The sequence below is a fragment of the Lithobates pipiens genome, unplaced genomic scaffold (assembly GCF_037356315.1).
Source record: "Lithobates pipiens isolate NorthernLeopardFrog02 unplaced genomic scaffold, aLitPip1_a1.2 Scaffold_27, whole genome shotgun sequence".
Taxonomy (NCBI): domain Eukaryota; kingdom Metazoa; phylum Chordata; class Amphibia; order Anura; family Ranidae; genus Lithobates; species Lithobates pipiens.
In genome coordinates, this window is record NW_027507788.1 from 228,485,520 (window position 1) to 228,504,764 (window position 19,245).

The following is a 19,245-nucleotide window of genomic DNA, read 5'->3' on the forward strand; positions in this document are numbered from 1 at the left end:
GGGCGGCCTGGAAACGGTTACAGCCGCATTAAACCCAAAAGCAAACGTTTATTATATTGCAGCTTACTAATTCTAAGATGTGACGGCTGCATTCGTTTTCCTTTTTTTTTATTTTTTTGCTTTCTTTCTTTTATTTTTATCTGCTGCTGAAGCAAGTCTGTTGTTTTTTTTTTCACAAGCAGCTCTCCAGCAGAATGTATCAGTTTACAGGGATGGCACAAACCGTTTAGCACTGACAGGGGTGCTCACGATAATCAGTTTCCATTTATTGATGTAAATCCTTTATCCCAAAAGGACGATAACGGTTTCTGGGATCTGCAATTAGCGGAGCTCCAGCTGTTGCAGAACTACAAGTCCCATCATGCCTCTTCCTCTGGTCGTCATGCTTGTGGCTGTCAGTCTTGCTATGCCTCATGGGACTTGTAGTTCTGCAACAGCTGGAGGTCCGCTAATTGCAAATCCCTGCCCGGGGGGACGGACGGACGGACGGGGGGGGGGGGGATGGGGGGACGCTGGGACTGATTATAAAGTGTGATTTGGAGTTTGGTTTCCATTTTGTTAGTGTATCTAAATCTGCTAGTCTATCTAAGGCTCAAATCACATCTATGCATGCTGCTTTTGAGCATTTCTTTAGTGCTTTTTGCTGCGCTTTTTGCGTTTTACCGCAATTTTAGCACGGGGCCGGCCCTGCATGTCGGAACCCGGGGGCCGGCCCTGCATGTCGGAACCCGGGGGCCGGCCCTGCATGTCGGAACCCGGGGGCCGGCCCTGCATGTCGGAACCCGGGGGCCGGCCCTGCATGTCGGAACCCGGGGGCCGGCCCTGCATGTCGGAACCCGGGGGCCGGCCCTGCATGTCGGAACCCGGAGGCCGGCCCTGCATGTCGGAACCCGGGGGCCGGCCCTGCATGTCGGAACCCGGGGGCCGGCCCTGCATGTCGGAACCCGGGGGCCGGCCCTGCATGTCGGAACCCGGGGCCGGCCCTGCATGTCGGAACCCGGGGGCCGGCCCTGCATGTCGGAACCCGGGGCCGGCCCTGCATGTCGGAACCCGGGGCCGGTCCTGCATGTCGGAACCCGGGGCCGGTCCTGCATGTCGGAACCCGGGGCCGGCCCTGCATGTCGGAACCCGGGGCCGGCCCTGCATGTCGGAACATGGGGCTTTTGCCGTGATTTGCGTTTTTAAAGCTTTTTTGTGGGGGGGGGGGGGGGGGGCGGAATTTGTTGTTGGGCAAAATGCAAACAGGGACAAAATCGCGATAAAAAAAAAAAAACAGCGGTAAAAACGCACTTCATGCTTTTCTGCAGCTTCTCCATTGAAATCTATTGAACCCCAAAAAAAAAAAAAGCAGTTTTGCATTTAAACAAAAAAGTCCCCGACCCCTTTCTAAAAAAAAACGCAGAGGCACAAAAATGCATTGGTGTGAACGTGTTCCATTGGAACCCATGTTAAAAAATAAAATAAAAATTCCTGCGTTTCCGCAAAAAGCATGAAAAAATGCATTTGTGTGAATGAAGCCTAACGCTCCCCCCCCCCCCCCCCCCCCCAGTGCTGCTGTGTAGTGATGGCCGAACGGTTCGCCCGGCGGTCGTTTCGCGGCGAATTTCCGACTTTCGCCGTCCGCGGGTTCGAACGCCTTTTTCCGTCGTTCGCCCCGGCGGACTTACGTGTTTAATGTATACAAGAACTTTAACCTTTCGTGACACGTTTATCATGTGTTACAGGACAACCAATTGAGACATGACAGCTCATGGACACTTGGACATTCCCCCTAACCTATAAATACACCCGATCCGGTGGCCATTTTACATTCTTTCTTCTGTCACTGTAGGGAAAGGATCCTGTGTGGAGTAGGGACAGAGAAAACGCTAGCTATTTGGTACACAAAAGTTCTTTTCAGGACTGGTATAGGTGTTAGGTCAGCAGCCTGAGTTTCTTTTGTCAGTTTAGATAAAGGGACAGAGCGCTGTATGCTGCTATTTTAGGGACAGCTCAGCCAGATTAGTCTTTCTTCATCATCATCATCATCATCATCATTAGCTGTTACTATCAGGTCCACAAAAGAGCTGTTCCAGCTAATCGTTCCAGCCTACTCTTTTTTGCCAATTTGTATAGGGACAGGCAGGAAGCAGTGTGTCAGGCAGTGAGGATAATTTTAAAGACTTGCTGTTACTATTAGTTCCACAAAGGTTCTTTTCAGGACTGGTATCAGTGGTACGGTAATAGGCTTGTACACGTATAATATTCTTTCTTCCAAATATAGAAAGAATATTATACTTGACTGCTGCCCTTCTGCTGCAGTCTGCTAATCATTCACAACTCACTTGTTCCACAAAGCTCTTTATCAGGACTGGTAACTTGGTCTGTCTAGGGTGCTACGGTACATAGGCTTGGGTGCGGTACAGTCTGCTGTTCTGTAAGGACCGCTATCGGTCCACAATAGATAGGGTTGCCGTGCACTACTGCTGACCGCTGCCCTATACTGCAGCAGTCCTTCAGCGGTATAGGGACTGACGCACAGTCTGCTAAACACTAATACACAACCTGCTTGGTCCACAAAAGTTCTTATAAGGACTGGTAACTTGGTATAGGGTGCTACGGTACATAGGCTTGGGTGCGGTACAGTCTGCTGTTCTGTAAGGACCGCTATCGGTCCACAATACATAGGGTTGCCGTGCACTACTGCTGACCGCTGCCCTATACTGCAGCAGTCCTTCAGCGGTATAGGGACTGACGCACAGTCTGCTAAACACTAATACACAACCTGCTTGGTCCACAAAAGTTCTTATAAGGACTGGTAACTTGGTATAGGGTGCTACGGTACATAGGCCTGAGTGCAGTACAGTCTGCTGTTCTGTAAGGACCGCTATCGGTCCACAATACATAGGGTTGCCGTGCACTACTGCTGACCGCTGCCCTATACTGCAGCAGTCCTTCATTGGTATAGGGACTGACGTACAGTCTGCTAATCACTAACACACAACCTGCTTGGTCCACAAAAGTTCTTATAAGGACTGGTAACTTGGTATAGGGTGCTACGGTACATAGGCCTGAGTGCAGTACAGTCTGCTGTTCTGTAAGGACCGCTATCGGTCCACAATACATAGGGTTGCCGTGCACTACTGCTGACCGCTGCCCTATACTGCAGCAGTCCTTCATTGGTATAGGGACTGACGTACAGTCTGCTAATCACTAACACACAACCTGCTTGGTCCACAAAAGTTCTTATAAGGACTGGTAACTTGGTATAGGGTGCTACGGTACATAGGCCTGAGTGCGTTACAGTCTGCTGTTCTGTAAGGACCGCTATCGGTCCACAATACATAGGGTTGCCGTGCACTACTGCTGACCGCTGCCCTATACTGCAGCAGTCCTTCAGCGGTATAGGGACTGACGCACAGTCTGCTAAACACTAACACACAACCTGCTTGGTCCACAAAAGTTTTTATAAGGACTGGTAACTTGGTATAGGGTGCTACGGTACATAGGCCTGAGTGCAGTACAGTCTGCTGTTCTGTAAGGACCGCTATCGGTCCACAATACATAGGGTTGCCGTGCACTACTGCTGACCGCTGCCCTATACTGCAGCAGTCCTTCATTGGTATAGGGACTGACGTACAGTCTGCTAATCACTAACACACAACCTGCTTGGTCCACAAAAGTTCTTATAAGGACTGGTAACTTGGTATAGGGTGCTACGGTACATAGGCCTGAGTGCGTTACAGTCTGCTGTTCTGTAAGGACCGCTATCGGTCCACAATACATAGGGTTGCCGTGCACTACTGCTGACCGCTGCCCTATACTGCAGCAGTCCTTCATTGGTATAGGGACTGACGTACAGTCTGCTAATCACTAACACACAACCTGCTTGGTCCACAAAAGTTCTTATAAGGACTGGTAACTTGGTATAGGGTGCTACGGTACATAGGCCTGAGTGCGTTACAGTCTGCTGTTCTGTAAGGACCGCTATCGGTCCACAATACATAGGGTTGCCGTGCACTACTGCTGACCGCTGCCCTATACTGCAGCAGTCCTTCATTGGTATAGGGACTGACGTACAGTCTGCTAATCACTAACACACAACCTGCTTGGTCCACAAAAGTTCTTATAAGGACTGGTAACTTGGTATAGGGTGCTACGGTACATAGGCCTGAGTGCGTTACAGTCTGCTGTTCTGTAAGGACCGCTATCGGTCCACAATACATAGGGTTGCCGTGCACTACTGCTGACCGCTGCCCTATACTGCAGCAGTCCTTCAGCGGTATAGGGACTGACGCACAGTCTGCTAAACACTAACACACAACCTGCTTGGTCCACAAAAGTTTTTATAAGGACTGGTAACTTGGTATAGGGTGCTACGGTACATAGGCCTGAGTGCGTTACAGTCTGCTGTTCTGTAAGGACCGCTATCGGTCCACAATACATAGGGTTGCCGTGCACTACTGCTGACCGCTGCCCTATACTGCAGCAGTCCTTCATTGGTATAGGGACTGACGTACAGTCTGCTAATCACTAACACACAACCTGCTTGGTCCACAAAAGTTCTTATAAGGACTGGTAACTTGGTATAGGGTGCTACGGTACATAGGCCTGAGTGCGTTACAGTCTGCTGTTCTGTAAGGACCGCTATCGGTCCACAATACATAGGGTTGCCGTGCACTACTGCTGACCGCTGCCCTATACTGCAGCAGTCCTTCAGCGGTATAGGGACTGACGCACAGTCTGCTAAACACTAACACACAACCTGCTTGGTCCACAAAAGTTTTTATAAGGACTGGTAACTTGGTATAGGGTGCTACGGTACATAGGCCTGAGTGCGTTACAGTCTGCTGTTCTGTAAGGACCGCTATCGGTCCACAATACATAGGGTTGCCGTGCACTACTGCTGACCGCTGCCCTATACTGCAGCAGTCCTTCATTGGTATAGGGACTGACGTACAGTCTGCTAATCACTAACACACAACCTGCTTGGTCCACAAAAGTTCTTATAAGGACTGGTAACTTGGTATAGGGTGCTACGGTACATAGGCCTGAGTGCGTTACAGTCTGCTGTTCTGTAAGGACCGCTATCGGTCCACAATACATAGGGTTGCCGTGCACTACTGCTGACCGCTGCCCTATACTGCAGCAGTCCTTCAGCGGTATAGGGACTGACGTACAGTCTGCTAAACACTAATACACAACCTGCTTGGTCCACAAAAGTTCTTATAAGGACTGGTAACTTGGTATAGGGTGCTACGGTACATAGGCTTGAGTGCGGTACAGTCTGCTGTTCTGTAAGGACCGCTATCGGTCCACAATAGATAGGGTTGACGTGCACCACTGCTGACCGCTGCCCTATACTGCAGCAGTCCTTCAGCGGTATAGGGACTGACGTACAGTCTGCTAAACACTAATACACAACCTGCTTGGTCCACAAAAGTTCTTATAAGGACTGGTAACTTGGTATAGGGTGCTACGGTACATAGGCTTGAGTGCGGTACAGTCTGCTGTTCTGTAAGGACCGCTATAGGTCCACAATAGATAGGGTTGACGTGCACCACTGCTGACCGCTCACCTATACTGCAGCAGTCCTTCAGCGGTATAGGGACTAAGAGTTTTGTCACAGGGTCATTTAAAAAATGACATGCAGAGGAAGAGGCAGGCCCTTCCGCAGGGGTGGTAGGGGTAGGGCAGGAGCAACAGGCTTGAGCCAAAGTGGGAAGTTGCAGAAGGTGCGTTCAATTACTTTAAAGGATGCACCAGACTTGGTTGAGTGGCTCGCTCAGCCTTACTCTTCTGCACCCTCCTCATCCTCTCGATCTGCACCCTCTTCTTCACTCTCTGCTATGTGCACCCCCAAAGACACTACCACCAACAACACGACCACCACCACCACCACCACATACCTTCCGCTTGAGTCACTGGAATTATTTTCCGATCCATATCAAGAGGACATTTCTGATGCGCAGCCACTCTTGGTATTGGATCAGGAAGAGGAGGTAGCAACAAGCGCTACTCAGCAGTCTGACGCCAGTACCCAGATCAGCCCAAGGAGGAGGTTGGTCCCCGGTGTTGCTGCCTACTCTACTTATAGCGGTGGGGAAGGTGACGTTGATGATGACGTGTCTAGTGATGTCACGTGGGTGCCCACAAGAGAGGAAGAGGAGGGGAGTTCAGAGGGAGATATGGACCAGCAGATAGGGAGGAGAAGCAGCAATGACTTACATTGCACAGCAGGGACAAAGCAGACTGCAAATGTATCAGGAGCGAGTCATCGACCATGTACGGTCACATCTGGCGCTCCCAGGACACCGGCACATGGCTCCGCAGTGTGGGCTTTTTTTAACGTGTCCGCTGCTGACAATAGCGTTGCCATCTGCAATCTTTGCAGTCAACGCGTTAGTCGCGGTAAGCCCAATACTCACCTAGGGACGACCGCCTTAAGAAGGCACATGAGCAGCCATCACCGAGCCCAGTGGGAGCAACGGAACACACAAAGCCACACTGCAGGCTCTCACCGTCCAGCCTCGTCTTCTACTTCTCCTTCTCCTCTCTCCTCACAATTGTCCTCCACTCCACCTTCCATCACGCCAAGCTCACATTTTTCTGCAAAAAGGCAGGCTTCCGTGGGCCTAATGTTTGAGCGTAAAAAAATGATGACGCCGGATAACCCTCTTGCCCAACGGTTGGCGGCTGGCTTGTCAGAACTCATAGCCCGCCAACTACTGCCATATAAACTGGTGGACTCGGAGGCCTTTCGCAAATTTGTGGCCATTGGAACACCACAATGGAAGGTCCCAGGAAGGAAGTATTTCTCAGAGAAGGGCATCCCAGAGCTATATGGCCATGTTCAGCGGCAAGTGAATGTATCTCTGGCACACAGTGTCGGTGCCAAGATACATCTGACCACAGACACGTGGTCTAGCAAACACGGGCAGGGAAGGTATATCAGTTTTACTGCCCACTGGGTGAACCTTCTGACGGCCGTCAAGCATGTAACCCGTGGCACCCGTGTAGATTTGGTTTTACCGCCACGGATTGCATGCAGGCCTGACTCTTCTTCTCCTCCTCCTACTCCATCCTCCTCCCTCTCCTCCTCAGCTGCCTCCTCCTTTTCCGCTGCTAGCGTCTCTTCCACTGCACCGCCCAAGCTCCCCAGAACCTATTCCACATGCCAGGTGAGACGTTGCCATGCCGTGCTGCGTCTGTTGTGCCTGGAAGCAAAGAGCCACACTGGCCCGGCACTCCTTTCAGCTTTGCGTTCACAGGCAGATGAGTGGCTAACACCGCTCAATTTGACAGTTGGTAAAGTGGTGTGTGACAACGGTGCCAATCTGCTTAGCGCATTGAAACAGGGCAAAATCACGCACGTGCCGTGCATGGCACACGTCTTAAACTTGGTCGTGCAGCGATTCCTTGTCAAATACCCTGGGGTCCAGGACATCTTGCGGCAGGCAAGGAAAATCTCGGCCCATTTCAGAAGATCTTACACGGCCATGGCTCGCCTTGCTGACATTCAGCGGCGACACCATCTGCCGGTCAGACGTCTTATTTGCGATTGCCCGACGCGATGGAACTCAACCTTCTATATGCTTGATAGGCTGCTCCAGCAGAAACGTGCAGTTAACGTCTACCTGTATGAACTCTGCGAAAGAAACGGTTCTGGGGAGCTGGGTTTTTTTTCACCGCGCCAGTGGCTGCTCATGCGCGACACATGCAGACTTCTGCGGCCATTTGAGGAGATCACCAAACTGGTCAGTCGCAGCCATGGCGCCATCAGTGACATGGTACCTTATGCCTTCTTTCTGGAGCGTGCATTGCGTCGTGTCATTGATCAGGCTGTGGAGGAGCAGGAGCGGGAAGATGAGGAAGTCGCAATGCTGGATGAATTCCCAGGGGGGGCTACTCTATCTGAGACAAGTCAACAACAGGAGTCTGATGAGGAGTCAGAGGAGGATGGTGCCGGGGCGGATGAGCAGGAGCAAGAAGAGCATGCTTTAAACCTTTCTGGGATCCCTGTTGTGCGAGGATGGGGAGAGGAGAATGAAGAGGACGACATTATCCTGGATGATGAGCAGGAGCCAGGCCACCACACCGCTTCCACTTTAGTGCAAATGGGGGCCTTCATGCTCCAGTGTTTTAATAGGGACCCCCGTATAAAAAGCATGAGGGTCAAGGACCAGTACTGGGTGGCAACGTACTTAGACCCCCGGTACAAACACAAAATGGCGGAAATGTTACCGCCGTCGCAGAGGGCTGTCAGAATGCAGCACTTCCAGGCCTTGCTTCGAGAAATGCTGCATTCTGCTTTTGCGTGCGCTGGCAGAGGAGCAATTCCCACTCCCAGAGAAGGATTTGCGGGTACCAATCCAACAGCGCCTGCAAGAAGAGGCCGGTTTGAAGATGTGTTGGTGACTTCGGATATGAGGTCATTCTTTCAGCCGACCCATCGACAGGTGTCATCCGGATCCAGCATCAGGGAACGCCTAGACCGTCAGGTGTCCGACTACATTGGGTTAACGGCCGATGTGGACGCTCTGAGGAGTGATGAACCCCTAGACTACTGGGTGGGCAGGCTTGACCTCTGGCCAGAGCTTGCCCAATTTGCAATCGAACTGTTGGCTTGCCCCTCATCCAGTGTCCTGTCCGAAAGGACGTTCAGCGCAGCAGGGGGGATTGTGACCGATAAGCGTACTCGCCTAGCTCACCACAGTGTTAACTACCTCACATTTCTAAAAATGAATGAGGCATGGATCTCGGAGGAATTCAACACATGTGATCAGTAGACCATGTATATGTCTATAAACAATTTTTGGAATCAAGCACACAGACCTTCTTAATTCATTTGGCTCACTTCCCTGACCCAAAAAAGCACACCGTACTATATGCCCCTACCCTCCTCTTTGAAGAGGTTGAGCGGTGTCATATTTCTACTGGGGCTGCTTATTATGAGGGGTTCCCACCATCCCTGTGCTGTGCTGACTTCCTCCTGGGTGTTCTTATTATGAGGGGCTCCCACCATCCCTGTGCTGTGCTGACTTCCTCCTGGGGGTTCTTATTATGAGGGGATCACACCATCCCTGTGCTGTGCTGACTTCCTCCTGGGGCTGCTTACGGTGCTGCTGTCAGCGCTGTATGTCACGGAGCTGCTGTCAGCGCTGTATGTCACGGAGCTGCTGTCAGCGCTGTATGTCACGGAGCTGCTGTCAGCGCTGTATGTCACGGAGCTGCTGTCAGCGCTGTATGTCACGGAGCTGCTGTCAGCGCTGTATGTCACGGAGCTGCTGTCAGCGCTGTATGTCACGGAGCTGCTGTCAGCGCTGTATGTCACGGAGCTGCTGTCAGCGCTGTATGTCACGGAGCTGCTGTCAGCGCTGTATGTCACGGAGCTGCTGTCAGCGCTGTATGTCACGGTGCTGCTGTCAGCGCTGTATGTCACGGAGCTGCTGTCAGCGCTGTATGTCACGGAGCTGCTGTCAGTGCTGTATGTCACGGAGCTGCTGTCAGCGCTGTATGTCACGGAGCTGCTGTCAGCGCTGTATGTCACGGAGCTGCTGTCAGCGCTGTATGTCACGGTGCTGCTGTCAGCGCTGTATGTCACGGAGCTGCTGTCAGCGCTGTATGTCACGGAGCTGCTGTCAGCGCTGTATGTCACGGAGCTGCTGTCAGCGCTGTATGTCACGGAGCTGCTGTCAGCGCTGTATGTCACGGAGCTGCTGTCAGCGCTGTATGTCACGGTGCTGATGTCAGTGCTCTGTATTACGGTGCTGCTGTCAGTGCTCTGTATCTCCTGCACCCTCTTGTTTGCCTACCCTGGTCCCTGACCTTCCCTCTCCTCCATTGCCTTCATTAGCTCCATAGTCCTGAATTGTCAGAACAATTTCCCAAATAAAAAAAAAATGCTTGTAGTTATCGATCCCAAATTCACCTCATACATGTATTATGCTATTGTCCAGGTGGTGGGACTACGTGCTACCCCCTAATAATTACCCCGTGGCCGCAAATTCGACCTAAAGGTTTGCGAAATTCGCCTCCCATTGAAGTCAATGGAGCCCGCGGCGAACGGTCGTTTTCGCGAACGTTTGTGTCCGTTCGCGTTTCGCGTTCGCGAAACGTCCCGTCGGAAGTTCGTCCATCACTACTGCTGTGCAAATGTGCCTCCTGTGTTCCTTTATCCAGAGTGGCGGGGGGAGGGGCACTTTAATACAGGAGGTGTGGCAAAAAAGAGGGGGAGAAAACAGCCTAAGAAAAAAGAAAACAAACGCAACCGCCACACCTGATGATTGGTAAGCAACAAAGTATTAAAAGCATTACATTTGTTTTGTTATAAAATGATACATTTATAGAGCAATAAATAACTATTTCCCAGCGTGCAGAGCGGCTGCTATAGGGAATGGGGGCACAACAGTGTGTGTATGGGGGGGAGGGGAGGGATTCAAAATAATGTCCCTCGATTCTGCATAAAAAAAAAAATTGTGAATTCGAAAAAAAAAATCGGAAATTCGAAAATCTGAAAACCCCGAAAATGTGAAATAATAACGAACTAGTAAATTATCGGTATCGGAATTTCTTTTCGAATTTGTCTGTTAGTGAAAGTAACGAATACGAATCAGTAACTTTCAATTATATGTTCAAAATTGGCAGAACTTTTGCCATCGTTGTGTAACCAGCTCAATGCCCCGTACACACGGATCGGAAATTCCGACCGGAAAAAGTGCGATCGGCTTATGCTGTCGGAAAATCCGATCGTGCGTGGGCTCTGACTTCTTCTGTCGGAAATTTCCGAGAGCTGGTTCTACAATTTTCCCGCAGCAAAATCCGACCTGGCTACTGGCCTCTACGTAGTCCCGTCGCACGTTTTGTACGTCACCTCGTTCCGAACGATCGGATTTTTTTCTGACAACTTTGTGTATGCGAGACAAGTTTGGGCCAAAATCCATCGGGAAAATATTTTGTGGTCGGAAATGTCCAACCGTGTGTATGGGGCAAAAGGCTCATCTTCTAAAAGTGACGCAGAGACAGCGGCTTTTCTCATTACAATCGCTCAGGTGGTTGTAATGAAGACGATCCTTCCATTGTGATATCAGTTTGAGAAGCAAACAGTAGGGATGAGCTGAACATCACCTCCCCCACACACCCCCCCCCCCCTCCGGCTCGGGTTTGCGGCAGAACTTCCGAACAGGCAAAAAATTCGGACGAACGCGCGAACACCGCTAAAGTCTATGGGACGCGAATGTGACAAATCAAAAGTGCGAATTTTAAAAGGCTAATATGCAAGTTATTGTCATAAAAAGTGTTTGGGGACCCGGGTCCTGCCCCAGGGGAGTGTTTGGGGACCCGGCTCCTGCCCCAGGGGAGTGTTTGGGGACCCGGCTCCTGCCCCAGGGGAGTGTTTGGGGACCCGGGTCCTGCCCCAGGGGCGTGTTTGGGGACCCATGTCCTGCCCCAGGGGAGTGTTTGGGGATCCGGCTCCTGCCCCAGGGGAGTGTTTGGGGACCCGGCTGCTGCCCCAGGGGACATGGATCAATGCAAAAAAAAAAAACAGTTGTAAAAACGGCAGTTTTTTCGGGAGCAGTGATTTTAATCACTATTAAAGTGAAACAATTATAATGAAATATTCCTTTAACCACTTGAGATCCGCGCTATAGTCAATTGACGGCTACAGCGCGGATCTCCTTTTCCGGGACTACGTCTATTGACGTCGTCCCTTGCACGAGCGGCCTGGGCGCCCCCCTGAGGGGCGCGCGCGGCGCGCTCTGTGATCGGCGAGTCTACGAGACTCGCCTGATCACCGATCCGTGCAAGGGGTCGATCCCGACCCCTTATCACGTGATCAGCTGTCAGCCAATGACAGCTGATCATGTGATAGAACGGAGCCGGTAATCGGCTATTATTCCTCCTTGCGCTGACAGCGCGAGGAGAAAAAAAAAAGCCGATCGCCGGCGGCCGTGATCGGGACATAAGTCCCGATCATGGCCAGCACTGCTAGTGCCCACCTGCAACCCTGTCAGTGCCCACCTGCCCCCTGCCAGTGCAACAATAAAAAAAGTAAGTGCCCCCCTCAGTGCCCCCCAGCAGTGCCCATAGTGCCACCCAGCAGTGCCCACAGTGCCACCCAGCAGTGCCCACAATCTGCCTTAACAAAGGTGCTGCACCCGTGCCACATATCCGTGCCCATCAGTGTCATCTACCAGTGCCCAGCAGTGCCGCCCATCAGTGTCATCTACCAGTGCCCAGCAGTGCCGCCCATCAGTGCCCAGCAGTGCCACCTATCAGAGCCACCTATCAGTGCCACCTATCAGTGCCCATCAGTCCCATCTATCAGTGGTACCTATCCGTGCCACCCATCCGTGCCACCCATTCGTGCCATCTTATGTGCCCATCTTTGCCCATCAGTGCCGCCTTATCTGTGCCCATCGGTGCTGCCTTATCTGTGCCTATTTGTGCCGCCTTAACTATGCCTATCAGTGCCCACCAATGCAGCCTATCAGTGCCCACCAATGCAGCCTATCAGTGCCCACCAATGAAGCCCATCAGTGCCGCCTCATCAGCGCACTTCAATGAAGGAGAAAAATGACCCGTTTGCAAAATTTTATAACAAACTTTTAAACATGATTTTTTTTTTTTTTTTTTGCATATTTTTTTGTTTGTTTAGCAAAAAATAAAACTCCGAGCTGTAACTAAATACCACCAAAAGAAAGCTCTATTTGTGGGAAACAAATGATAAAAATTTCATTTGGGTACAGTGTTGTATGCCCGCGTAATTGTCATTCAAAGTGCATCAGCGCTGAAAGCTGAAAATTGGTCTGGGACTGAGGGGGGTTTAAGTGCCCAGTAAGCAAGTGGTTAAATATTGTGGGGGGGGATCCCCTTACTATGCCTGTAAAGTGGAGCATTTTTCCCCCGTGTTCTGAACAGTCCTACAGCAAAATTACATTTCTAAAGGAAAAAAAACGTCATTTAAAACTGCTTGCGGCTGTAATGTAATGTCGGGTCCCGTACACAAATTTCTTTTAAAAAATGGTGTGGGGAGGGAGGGGGGTGGGGGGCAGGCACTATATACTTTGAACAGCAGTATATATACTATATGGCCTGCCCTATATAATCTGCAGAAAATTGGGCCTTAGGTGTTGGTGGTACCACAACACTATAAGTCCTCACAGATACTCTGGGTGGGCACAGGAAGGGGCCCTGCTGTGAAATATTAGATCAAGAATTGTAATTACATGTCCCTGTTAAACAGGGGCAGAAAAATTGGGCATTGTATATTTATATACATGGGACTGTATAAATATATATATATATTAATACACTCCCTGCATATGCAAAGCATCCGCGGCCAGCCCTGCATGTCGGAACCCACAACCGGCCCTGCATTTTGGAACCTGCGACCGGCCCTGCATGTCGGAACCCGTGCCCGGCAATGCATGTCGGAACCCGTGCCCGGCAATGCATGTCGGAACTCGTGCCCAGCAATGCATGTCGGAACCCGTGCCCGGCAATGCATGTCGGAACTCGTGCCCAGCAATGCATGTCGGAACTCGTGCCCAGCAATGCATGTCGGAACCCGTGCCCGGCCCTGCCTGTCAGAACCCACGGCCGGCCCTGCATGTCGGAACCCACAACTGGCCCTGCATTTTGGAACCCGCGACCGGCCCTGCATTTTGGAACCTGTGACCGACCCTGCATGTCGGAACCCATGCCCGGCAATGCATGTTGAAACTCGTGCCCGGCAATGCATGTCGGAACCCATGCCCGGCAATGCATGTCGGAATCCGCGACCGGCCCTGCATGTCGGAAACCTGTGTCCGGCAATGCATGTCGAAACTCGTGCCCGGCAATGCATGTCGGAATCCGCGACCGGCCCTGCATGTCGGAATCCGCGACCGGCCCTGCATGTCGGAACCCGGGGCCGGCCCTGCATGTCAGAATCCGTGGCCGGCCCTGCATGTCGGAACCCGCGGTCAGCCCTGCATGTCGGAACCCATGGCCGGCAATGCATGTCGGAACCCGCGACCGGCCCAGCATGTCGGAACCTGTGCTCGGCAATGCATGTCGGAACACGGGGCCGGTCCTGCATGTCGGAACACGGGGCCGGCCCTGCATGTCGGAACACGGGGCCGGCCCTGCATGTCCGAACCCATGCCCGGCAATGCATGTTGGAACTCCTGCCCGGCAATGCATTTCGGAACCCGTGCCCGGCAATGCATGTCGGAACCCGCGACCGGCCCTGCATGTCGGAAACCTGTGTCCGGCAATGCATGTCGAAACTCGTGTCCGGCAATGCATGTCGGAATCCGCGGCCGGCAATGCATGTCGGAATCCGCGACCGGCCCTGCATGTCGGAATCCGCGACCGGCCCTGCATGTCGGAATCCGCGACCGGCCCTGCATGTCGGAACCCGGGGCCAGCCCTGCATGTCAGAATCCGTGGCCGGCCCTGCATGTCGGAACCCGCGGTCAGCCCTGCATGTCGGAACCCATGGCCGGCAATGCATGTCGGAACCCGCGATCGGCCCAGCATGTCGGAACCTGTGTTTGGCAATGCATGTCGGAACCCGTGCCCGGCAATGCATGTCGGAACACGGGGCCGGTCCTGCATGTCGGAACACGGGGCCGGCCCTGCATGTCGGAACATGGGGCCGGCCCTGCATGTCGGAGCCCGGGGCCGCCCCTGCATGTCGGAACCCGCGGTCGGCCCTGCATGTCGAAACCCACGGCCGGCAATGCATGTCGGAACCCACAACTGGCCCTGCATGTCGGAACCCAGGGCCGGCCCTGCATGTCGGAACCCACGGCCGGCAATGCATGTCGGAACCCGCGACCGGCCCTGCATGTCGGAACCCGCGGTCGGCCCTGCATGTCGGAACCCACGGCCGGCAATGCATGTCGGAACCCGCGACCGGCCCTGCATGTCGGAACCCGTGCCCGGCAATGCATGTCGGAACCCGCGGCCGGCCCTGCATGTCGGAACACGGGGCCGGTCCTGCATGTCGGAACCCGGGGCCGGCCCTATCACAGTATGTCACAGCCAGGTGTGCCCTATGGCCAGTCCGGGCCTGTACTAGACTGACTGTATATGAAATACACTGCCACCAACTGAATAACCTGCCCGCTTCATCTAAATCAAACTATCTTCTCCATCCACACCAACACACTACGCGGTCAGCCTTATATAGTGTGGGGCGTGGACTTAGTCCCCCTGAGCCATGATTGGCCAAATGCACTCTGCCTTTGGCCAATCACAGCTCTCTTAGCAGAGGGCGCTGGGATTGGCCAAAGCATGCAGATCATGGTGCATGCTTTGGCCAACCATCGTACAGCAATGCAGAGCGATCCTGCAGTGCATTGTGGGGCATTCAAATTTCCCGCAAACGCCCCATAATGTTCGCTCTTGGGCAAACGGGCGAACACCCGATGTCCGACCCGACACATCGAGCTCATCCCCAACAAACAGCAATTTATTGAGAATAAAGTGTGACCAGGACTCGGAATTCTCTACCATTTCTCTGGAGGGGATTTTTATCTCTTTTACCAAAACTGGAGTATTTTTATCTCCTGAGATATCAGCCAATGAGGAGTCATTACCTGGAAATGCTGACAGTCTACCTCCCTACGCAGCTCTATTGTGTAGAGTACACTGTGTACTTTCTAAGAAGTCTATTATATTCTACATAAAAGCTTATATTGATCACGATCACAACGGACGGATCAATTACAATCTTTTCATGGAAAGTCGTGTTAGTTATAAACGGAGTCACTGAACCGAGAGAACGGATGGCGGAACGTTTCTATTGTTTGTTTTTAAGAATTATCCGGGAAAGTGATCAGACTGCTGGAATAATAATATCAATACGGTCATAACCCCTTCAGTACCGGATACCCCCCCCCCCCCCGCCCAGGCCAATGTTCAGATTTCAGCGCTGTCACACTTTGAATGACAATTACGCGGTCATGTGACTCTGTACACACAGGACATTTGTATCATTTTATCACACAGATTGAGATTTCTTTCGGTGATATTTAATTACCGCTGGGATTTCATGTGGGGTGGGGGTGTGTGTGTGGGATGTGTAGAGGGGGTGTGTGTAGAGGGGGGGTGTGTGTGTGGAGGAGGGTGTGTGTGTGTGGGGGTGTGTAGAGGGGGGTGTGTAGAGGGGGCGTGTGTGTGTGTGGAGGAGGGTGTGTGTGTGTGGAGGAGGGTGTGTGTGTGTGGGGGGGGGGGTGCATGTGAAGTGGGTGTGTGTGTGTGGGGGTGTGTAGAGGGGGGTGTGTAGAGGGGGCATGTGTGTGTGTGAAGGAGGGTGTGTGTGTGTGGGGGGGGTGCATGTGGGGTGGGGGGGTGTGGGAGTGTGTAGAGGGGGTGTGTGTAGAGGGGGGGTGTGTGTGGAGGAGGGGGGGGTGTGTGTGGAGGAGGGGGGGTGTGTGGAGGAGGGGGTGTGTGTGGAGGAGGGGGTGTGTGTGTGGGGGGTGCATGTGGCGTGGGGGGGTGTGTGGGAGTGTGTAGAGGGGTGTGTGTGTGTGTGTGTGGAGGAGGGGGGTGTGTGTGGAGGAGGGTGTGTGTGTGTGGGGGGGGGGGTGCGTGTGGGGGTGGGGGTGTGTGTGTGGGGGTGTGTAGAGGGGGGGTGTGGAGGAGGGGGTGTGTGTAGAGGGGGGTGTGTAGAGGGGGGGTGTGTGTGTGGGGGTGTGTAGAGGGGGGGTGTGGAGGAGGGGGTGTGTGTAGAGGGGTGTGTGTAGAGGGGGGGTGTGTAGAGGGGGGGTGTGTGTGTGGGGGTGTGTAGAGGGGGGGTGTGGAGGAGGGGGTGTGTGTAGAGGGGGGTGTGTAGAGGGGGGGTGTGTAGAGGGGGGGTGTGGAGGAGGGGGGGTGTAGAGTTATGTGATGAGAGGCTCCAGTCCTGCAATCATAAAACACAATAAGGGTTATAAAAAAAGTCCAAAGTATACAATCAATAACCGCACTCTGATAGGTGGAGGAAAATATCTTTATTCCTGATAACAAATGAAGATCAATAACAGGAACAAGGATTGCTAAGAGATGGAAATAATACAGATAATAATAACGATACAAAAGTAACAATATTTATATATATACATTTTATTTATGCAAATTTATTTCCTCACTGAGACCTCCGACTGCCGACCAATATCTATAGATTGAGGCTCATTATGGACGATGTGCAGCCGCTGTATATCCCAGAGGGAGGAAGATAATAAAAGTCTCTTCCGTGTATCTAATATTCTTCTTATGTACACTCTGCACTTATCATCATATATATTATTTCTGAGACATTATAAATCAAACAAATCATATCACATATTAATTGCTGCAATAAAACTATTTACAGTGGCTCCAAACTCAAACTTTACACAACAATGGCGGCATGAGAAGACAGGTGGGGGTATTAGGGTGTGAGGTGGGGGTTATAGTGAGAGGTGGGGGTATTGGGGTGTGAGGCCTGGGTGCTGGGCCCGGGTGGGAATGGGTGCTGGGTCCAGGTAGCAATGGGTGTTGGGCCTGGTGGGAATGGATGCTGGGCCTGGGTGGGGACAGGTGTTGGGCCCGGGTGGGAATGGGTGTTGGCCTGGGTGGGAATGAGTGCTGGGCCTGGGTGGGAATGGATGCTGGGCCCAGGTGGGGACAGGTGTTGGGCCTGGGTGGGAATGGGTGCTGGGCCTGGGTGGGGACAGGTGTTGGGCCCGGGTGGGAATGGGTGTTGGCCTGGGTGGGAATGGGTGTTGGCCTGGGTGGGAATGAGTGCTGGGCCTGGGTGGGAATGGATGCTGGGCCCAGGTGGGGACAGGTGTTGGGCCCGGGTGGGAATGGGTGTTGACCTGGGTGGGAATGAGTGCTGGGCCTGGGTGGGAATGGGTGCTGGGCCCAGGTGGGGACAGGTGTTGGGCCTGGGTGGGAATGGGTGCTGGGCCTGGGTGGGGACAGGTGTTGGGCCCGGGTGGGAATGGGTGTGGGCCTGGGTGGGAATGAGTGCTGGGCCTGGGTGGGAATGGATGCTGGGCCCAGGTGGGGACAGGTGTTGGGCCTGGGTGGGAATGGGTGTTGGCCTGGGTGGGAATGGGTGCTGGGCCTGGGTGGGAATGGATGCTGGGCCCAGGTGGGGACAGGTGTTGGGCCTGGGTGGGAATGGGTGTTGGCCCGGGTGGGAATAGGCGCTGGGCCCGGGTGGGAATGGGTGTGGGCCCGGGTGGGAATAGGCGCTGGGCCCGGGTGGGAATGGGTGCTGGGCCCAGGTGAGAATGGGTGTTGACCTGGGTGGGAATGAGTGCTGGGCCTGGGTGGGAATGGGTGCTGGGCCCAGGTGGGGACAGGTGTTGGGCCTGGGTGGGAATGGGTGCTGGGCCTGGGTGGGGACAGGTGTTGGGCCCGGGTGGGAATGGGTGTGGGCCTGGGTGGAATGAGTGCTGGGCCTGGGTGGGAATGGATGCTGGGCCCAGGTGGGGACAGGTTGTTGGGCCTGGGTGGGAATGGGTGTTGGCCTGGGTGGGAATGGGTGCTGGGCCTGGGTGGGAATGGATGCTGGGCCCAGGTGGGGACAGGTGTTGGGCCTGGGTGGGAATGGGTGTTGGCCCGGGTGGGAATAGGCGCTGGGCCCGGGTGGGAATGGGTGTGGGCCCGGGTGGGAATAGGCGCTGGGCCCGGGTGGGAATGGGTGCTGGGCCCGGGTGAGAATGGGTGTTGGCCCGGGTGGGAAATGGGTGCTGGGCCGGGTGGGAATGGGTGCTGGGCCGGGTGGGAATGGGTGCTGGGCCCGGGGTGAGAATGGGTGTTGGCCCGGGTGGGAATGGGTGCTGGGCCGGGTGGGAATGGGTGTTGGCCCGGGTGGGAATAGGCGCTGGGCCCGGGTGGGAATGGGTGCTGGGCCCGGTGAGAATGGGTGTTGGCCCGGTTGAGAATAGGTGCTGGGCCCGGGTGGGAATAGGAGCTGGCCCGGGTGGGAATGGGTGCTGGGCCCGGGTGGGAATAGGCGCTGGGCCCGGGTGGGAATGGGTTACATCTTGTTTGGCTGCTCTAAACCCGGATTTATTCTCTCCAAAGTCACGGAGATGTGGATGAGCCCAGACAAGTGAAGCGGTGTGTTTGTCTGTTTCATGTTATCAGCGCTGAGCTCAGGCAGGAGATGGAATATCCTCCAAGCTGATATTCAGCCGGATATTTCCGCTCTGACGGGGAGAGAATACAAGGAAATCATGGAAGACAATCTCTGCCATGAAAAGTTTCTTTCTTACAACAATCCAGTATTGTAGATTC

At 53.4% G+C, this 19,245-nt stretch overlaps 1 protein-coding gene across 1 annotated transcript; it reads right to left on the reverse strand.

Moving 5' to 3' along the window:
- Nucleotides 1-16,945: 16,945 nt before the first annotated feature.
- Nucleotides 16,946-19,088, reverse strand: LOC143934607 (uncharacterized; the record flags this gene model as incomplete). The annotated part of the gene is made up of 1 exon (XM_077458355.1): nucleotides 16,946-19,088. A coding segment is annotated over one exon (1,686 nt), but the record flags the coding sequence as incomplete, so codon positions are not given.
- Between the last annotated feature and the right edge of the window lie 157 nt (nucleotides 19,089-19,245).